The sequence below is a fragment of the Orycteropus afer genome, unplaced genomic scaffold (genome assembly GCF_000298275.1).
Source record: "Orycteropus afer afer isolate SDZICR_OR568_19922 unplaced genomic scaffold, OryAfe1.0 scaffold00234, whole genome shotgun sequence".
In the NCBI taxonomy this organism is placed as follows: Eukaryota; Metazoa; Chordata; class Mammalia; order Tubulidentata; family Orycteropodidae; genus Orycteropus; species Orycteropus afer.
In genome coordinates this window covers 5,144,462-5,152,063 of record NW_006921821.1, presented here as the reverse complement: position 1 = coordinate 5,152,063, position 7,602 = coordinate 5,144,462, and the positions used below count along the sequence as shown (strand labels likewise).

Below are 7,602 nucleotides of genomic sequence, written 5' to 3'. Positions count from 1 at the left end.
AAAGGAATAACTTACGTGTCATTGGAATTCCAGAACAGGAAGAGAAAAACAAAACCACTGAGAAAATTGTCCAAGATTTGCTGGTGGAGAACTTTGCTGAAATGATGAAAGATGTGAATATATCCATTCAGGAAGTCCAACAAACCCTAAAAAGTGTTACAGGATTGGTTCTGGGGCTTGACCACCTGACTATGTGGTGGTCAGGTTATGACTCATAACCATGTGGCCCTGGGTCAAAGCCACAAAGTAGCTATAAAGAAATACCAGGACACCAACCTTAGCTTAAATTAGAAAACAGGGTAATTTTCAGTAAATCATTAAGGACACATCCAGGCAAGTTCCCTAATTCTTGGTGTGAGCGTAATCTACTTTCAACTACATTCTTCCTGAGGGAAAACTGTCGCTCTCTAGGTTTGCTTTGGACTTGTCTGTGCATAGCCACATTGCTGGTTTAATGATCAGGTAGAACTCAAATGGTGTCTGAACTTATGTCAAGTCTCAAAACAGAGTTAGGGCTCCAGCTGTAGACTAACAACCTTCCACAAAACAAGTGCTTTAGAATTAAAAATGCTTTAGAATTTAAACTCTAATACAGAATCAATCAGAAAACCAAGATGGCAGGTTGTGAGGTCTTTTCTAGCACTAGAACTGTGTGTGTGGGTTCCTGGATGACACAAACGCTCCCTCTCTGCTAACTCAAAGTTTGGAGATTTGAGTCTACTCAGAGGTGCCTCAGAAGAAAGGCCCAGTGATCTACTTCTGAAAACTCAACCATTGAAACCATTTTGATCTCAGTTCTACTCTGACATACATAAGGGTCACCATGAGTTGGTGTCTACTTCAGGGCAACTGTTTGTGTGTGTGTGTGTGTGTGTGTGTGTGTAAAACTCTAAGTAGTCAGGAGATAACTGAGAACGCTAATGTTGTTGTTATTTGCCATTGAGTCAGACCCGAATCATAGCGACCCCTCCTTGGGTTTCCCAGGAGGTATAACTACGGAAGTAGATTGCCCAATCTTCCTTCTGAGAAGTGGCTGGTGGGTTTGAACCACCAGCCTTCTGGTTAGCAGTCAAGTGCCTTAGGCACTGCATTACCTGAGGTCCTTATTACAAGCCCCAGAAAAAGTAAAAGCAAGTTTCACTTAAAGAGAAACTTAATTTAGTTGTAGTAGGTCTGCCAAATATCTCTGACTGGTTATCCAATCTATCTATAGGATTCTTGGGAGTCTAATCTCCCCTGTCAGTAAACATCAAAGTCTGTGATGCTTGTGGATGCAAATCTTTGTTAAGATTTTTAAGGGCATCTTTGTCATTGGTAATTGTGTGGATTGAGAGACAAAAAGGTTATGTCCTGGCTCTGTGGACACAGAATGCCTGGGGTTTACTTACTGACCAGCTGTCTCCTTTATTACTCCAACCACCTGGCAGCCTTGTGCCATTAGACTGCCATCCACTGTCAATGTGGGTTTGCTCAGACTTTTCACCTTCAATGTTGATTACAAAAACTCAGCTGGAGGCTGCTCCATGCAAACCTGCCACTAATCATGACAGGAAATGAAAGGAAACCCAGCCAGGAAATGAAGGAAGTGCTAGAAAAAAAATGGCCTGGATTCATGCCAGCATTTTAACCACATTCACATTTCAACCACATTCAGCCAGGCAAGGCCGGTGTCACATGGGTTAAGTTTTAGCCAACCCACCACTCTCATATCAGTATCTGGCTGTCCAATCCCTGACTCCACGGCTTCGGCCACTGGGAAAGGACCTATAGCAAATGTAAACCCCCCAAAAAACCAAACCCACTTCCACTGAGTTGATTCCGACCCATAGTGCCCCCCATTGGTTTTCCAAGCCTGTAAATCTTTATGGAAATAGATGGCTTCATCTTCCTCCAGTGGAGCAGCTAGTGGGTTTGAATCAATGCCTTTCTGGCTAGCACCCATGTGCCTTAGGCAGAAAATGTATCAGTTGATGAATGTTATTGTTGTTAGGTGCCAAAGTGTTGGCTCCCATTCATAACAACCCTATGTACAGCAGAATAAAACATTGCCCAGTCCTCTGCAAGCCTCACAATCCTTGTACTTGAGCCCATCATTGCATTTCTGGAAATTCCCTGTCAATATACTGCTGCAACCATTTTTTGAATTATCTTCAGCAAGATTTAAGTTGTGTGTGATATAAATGATATTTTTTTGATAATTTCCACATTCTCTTGGATCTCTTGGGTACAGAAATGGATCTCTTTCAGTTAGTTATCCAGCTAGCTGTCTTCCAAATTTCTTGGCATAAACAAGTAAGTGCCCCCACCACAGGATCCACTTGTTGAAAGATCTTAATGGGTATTTTGTCAATTCCTGGAATCTTATTTTTCACCAATTCCTTCAGTGCCACTTTGGCTTCTTCCTTCAATACCATTAGTTTTTAATCATATGCCACCTCCTGAAATGGATGAACATCTATTAATTCCTTCTGGCACAGTGACTCTGTATATTCCTTCCACTTCTTTTGATGTTCCTGCATTATTCAATATTTTGCCCATAGAATCTTTCAATATTGCAACTCAAGGCTTGAATTTTTTTTCCAGTTCTTTCAACTTGAGAAATGCTGAGCATGTTCTTCCCTTTTGGTTTTCTAACTCCAGATTTTTGCACATTTCATTATAATAATTGACTTTGTCTTCTCAAGCTGCTCTTTGAGATCTTCTGTTCAGCTCTTTTATCTTGTCATTTCTTCCATTTGCTTTAGCTACCCTCTGTTCAAAAGCAAGTTTCAGAGTCTCTTCTGACATCTGTTTTGGTCTTTTCTTCCTTTCCTCTCTTTTCAATGACCTTTTGCTTTCTTTAAGGATGATGTTCTTGATGTCATCCCACAATTCTTCTGGTTTTCAGTCACTGGTGTTTAATGTGTCAAATCTATTCCTCAGATGGTCTCTAAATTCAGGAGTGTTTTAATTAAGGTCATATTTTGGCTCTTGTGAACTTGTTTTAATTCTCTTTATCTTCAACTTGAACTTGCATATGAGCAATTGATAGTATGTTCCACAGTCAGCTCCTGGCCTTGTTTTGGCTGAAGATATTGAGCTTCTCCATCATCTCTTTACACAAATATAATCAATCTGATTCCTGTGTATTCCCTCTGGTGAGGTCCAAGTGTATCACTGCCATTTATGTTGTTTAAAAAAAAAAAAAAAGGTATTTGCAATGAATAAGTCATTGGTCTTGCAAAATTCTATCATGCACTCTCTGGCATTATTACTACTTCCAAGGACATATTTTCCAACTACCAATGGTTTTTCTTTGTTTCCAACGTTTGCATTCCAATTACCAGTAATAATCAATATATCTTAATTGCTTGTTTGGTCAATTTCAGACTGCAGAAGTTGGTAAAAATCTTCAATTTCTTCATGTTCGGCTTTGGTAGTTGGTGCATGAATTTGAATAATAGTAGTATTAACTGGTCTTCATTGTGGGTGTAAGGATATTATCCTATTAGTGACAGCATTGTACTTCAGGATAGATTTTTTTTTTTTTTTTCAGTTTGAAAGCAGTTTGTATTTTATTAACTGACCAGATTACAAAAATAGTGATGGCAAACACCCAGTTCAGCCTGTTGATCTGGTACTCCCTGTTGCCAGCATCTCCACCTTCTACAAAATGGGTGGTCTTTTTCTTCATTCTGCCTCTTGGAGAAGATAATTTGATGGGCCACAGGAAGTTGTTTGCTTTTTTGAAGCATTTTCCAACAGTATAGATCTCATGAATCAGATCCTCCATGCAGATGATGCTGTATTTACCAAGAGAGCATGCAATCAAAGTGTTATCTGTCAGGGCAATTCGCTTCTTATTGATTTTGCCATAACCATGCTTGTAGATCAGTTCATTCACTGACTTCAGATTTGGATACCCCCATGCAATGTGTGGTTCCACAATCCTCAGCATGTTAACTGAAGCCTTGTTGAGCTTAACAAAGGTGCCATTGAAGATGTGGCAAAGACGAAGAAGCTGCAACACCTTTTGAACCTTTGGGCTCACACCATTGATACCTCTAATCCTGATAACAAATGCCAGTTTGGGTTCTCCAGGTACATAGAAGTTGCCAGCTTTCCTTGCCATTCTAGGCATTCGAATCTCAGTTCTGTTCATCTGCCTATATTCCTTGTGATAGTGCTTAGCTTTTTCATAGATAAGCTTCCTCCTTGCCTTTTGTAGCATCTTTTGGGCAAACTTCTTTCTCAGGCGCTTGATCTTTAGTTCTGCTAAATTCCTTCGCTTTTTCTTAAGAGTTTCTGGCACAGCAGGCACCTTCTTTTTCTTCTCTCTGACATTGTTACCCTCCATGATTCCAACCACAGACACATACACACATACACACACACACACACACAAAAGCTTCAGAATAGATCTTGAAGCATTCTTTGTGATGATGAATGTCATGCCATTCCTCTTCAATTTGCCATTCCTGGCAAAGTAGATCAGATGATTGTCCAGTTCAAAATGGCCAAAACCAGTCCATTTCAGCTCACTAATCCCTAGGATATTGACCTTTTTGTGTTCTATTTCACTTTTGACAACTTTCAATTTTCCTAGATTCATACTTTGTACATTCCATGTTCCTATTTTTAATGGATGTTTGCATCTGTTTCTTCCCATTTCGAGTTGTGCCCCATCAGAAAATGGAGGTGCTCAAACCTTTACTCCATTCAAGTCATTAAGGTCAACTCTAATTTGAGGAGGCAGCTCTTCCCCAATTGTTTTTTGAGTGGCTTCTGATCTGAAAGGCTCATGTTCTGCCACTATATCAGACAATATTTCAGTACTATTCATAAAGTTTTCCAGTAATATATGAGACAGTGTTTCACTGCTATTCATAAGGTTTTCACTGGTCAGTACTTAGAGAAATGGGTGGACCCTTCCATCTTTCAAGTCTGTCTTATTCTGGAAGTTCTACTGAAACCTGTCCACCATGGGTGATCCTGCTGGTGTTTGAAATTCCAATGGCATAGCCTCCAGCCTCACAGCAATGTACAAGCCACCGCAGTACAACAAACTGACAGATGAGTGGTGGACTTGATACACTCCAAAACACTTTACTTTTAATACATTCTCTCAAGCCACGGCCAACTCAGGACACTTTATCTAAGAATCCCAAAGCATTTACCAAATGATATTAATCTTAAACCTGAACTCAATATTCAATAAGAAACTTGGGATTCATTCATTCAATAAGTAAGTAATAATATTATATGCCATGCAATATTCTATCAGTATCTAATACTATAGTGAATCAACCTCATGGGACTGTTATCCTAGTGAAGAGGGAAGCAATTTGATTTAGGATGTCATGGAAGACCTCTCTGATAAGGTGACATTCAAGTAGAGATCTGAATGAAGTGAAGGAACAACTTCCGTTGTCTAAGGGGAAAGGTTCTAGCAAGTGCAAAGGTCTTGAGAATCATGCATGCTTGTGTGTGGGTGTAGCAGTATAGAGCCCATTGTCACTGAAGTGAAGTGATCAAGGAGGAAAGCGATAGGTGATGAAATGAGATGATGAGGAGGAAAATAAGAGTCAAAGTAAAGCTTAAGGATTTATGCCATGGGGATATTAGCTTTATCATGTGTGAGACAAAAAGCCATTTGAGTTTTTGGGCCTAAGGAGTGACAGTCTCTGGCTTATATTTGAGGAAAATCACTCTGACTGCTGTATGAAAAGCAGAATTAAGAGGGGGATGGTTAAAAGAAGAGAAACAATTAGTGGGCTATTTCAGTACTGTAGACCAGGGCTTCTCAAACTTTAATGGCAAATGAATCACATAGGGATTTAGATCAAATGCAATTCTTGTTTGAGGGGAGACCTTAGGTCTTACATTTATAACAAACACCTAGGTAAGGTGATGTTGCTGGATCACAGACCATACTTTGAGTAGCAGGAGTAGGTCTAAGTGATATGACATGGAGCTAGTAGTGATGGAGTTGAGAAACCATCAGATTCTTGATATAGTTTAAAAGGAGAGGCATCAGAATTGTGATGAAATGGAAGTGAGGTGTGAGAAGAGGCAATGGCGTTTTTGGGCAAAACAACTGGAAACACAAAGGTATGAGTTATGGAGATGGGATAATCTCAGGGGGAATCAATTTTTTGGGGGGAGGAAATGAAGAGTTTAGTTTTGGACATGTGCAAGTAAAAATGCCATTTTAAAATCTCATTTAAGGTATTGAGTAAGCATTTAGGAATATAATTTAAGAATTCAGAGGAGAGGTCTGGGCTTAAGATATAAATTTGATGCTCATCAGTTTGTGGTTTGTATTTAAAGATCACAGAGGCAGTGAATGTAGATGAAGAAGTCCTAAATATTGAGCTCAGATACTCTCCAGTGTTTGGAAGTTGGGAAGATACAGAGACTCCAGCAAGAGTCAGAAAAAACTGTCCAGTGAGGAAGGAAGATGAATAGTATTCTGGAAACAAGATGAACAAAGTGTTTTGAGGAGGAGGCTGATCAACTTCAATAAATGTTGGTGGTGGAGCAAATCACACCAAAAAACCAAACACTGCAGTCGAATCGGGTTTGACTCATAGCGACCCCTCCTTGGGTTTCTGAGGTGGTATCACTATGGAAGTAGATTACCCAATCTTCCTTCTGAAGAGTGGCTGGTGGGTTTGAACCTCCAGCCCTCTGGTTAGCAGTCAAATGCCTTAGGCAATATGCCACAAGAGCTCCTGGTGGAGCAAATAGGAGAACTAAAAATTGATCATTGGACTTCGTGACATGGAGGTCACTGGTGACCTTGATGAGAGCAGTGTTGCTGGAGTAGTGGGAATGACAGCCTTAATAGAGTAGGTAGAGTAGGTTCAGAAGAAAATGGGGAGAGTAGAGACATGGACAAAGTACAGACAATTCTTTAGAGCAGTGTCTTAAGCTGGGTTCTCTAGAGAAGCAAAACCAGTGAAGTTTACATAGAGAGAGAGAGAGAGAGAGAGAGAGATACAGACATAAATAGATGTTTTGGTAACTTTGTGCCTTTCTAACAGGAATACCACAGGTGCAATGACTTTAACAAATAGGAGTTTATTCTCTTAAAATTTTGGAGGCTAGAAGTCTGAGTTCAAAGTGCCAGGTCAAGAGGTTCAGTGAAAGCCCCTTGACCTTGGGCTTTAGCTCTGCCTCTTGCTCCCCGCACACTGAAGCTAGAGGCATCTCTTCACTCAGACAGTTGCTGGCTGCTGAGGCTAACAAGTCCAAGGTCGACAAATAAAATGCCACAGTCCTGATATTACCAAACCACATGGCAGGCCATTGATTCAAGTCTCATTAATAGTCCCAAGATAGACAGACAACATGTCACGCTGCTGAGTAACAACTCAGCTACATGCAGGATTCAAGCATGCCAAAAGCTGCAGACCTTCCTACAAGTTGCTTCTTATATACTGCAAGCAGATTACATCGCTAAAGCAACCACTCAACTGCTCCAATAGATTTCACCACAGAGTTAATTACCAATCTCACTACAGGAAATAACTACATCCAGCTGTTCAGCCACTCAAAACCAGGACCAGGCAAGTTGACATATAACCTTAATTACCACAATAGATTTATGTATATGTATAT

General features: G+C 40.2%; 1 protein-coding gene across 1 annotated transcript; it reads right to left on the bottom strand.

The window, feature by feature from the left end:
- Positions 1-189: 189 nt before the first annotated feature.
- On the bottom strand, positions 190-4,336 carry LOC103203925 (60S ribosomal protein L7-like). The gene is made up of 2 exons (XM_042782072.1): positions 3,567-4,336; positions 190-250 (listed from the first exon to the last, which is right to left on the bottom strand). Exons 1-2 carry the CDS (start codon positions 4,334-4,336, stop codon positions 190-192), a joined length of 831 nt encoding a protein of 276 aa, XP_042638006.1.
- Positions 4,337-7,602: the final 3,266 nt, after the last annotated feature.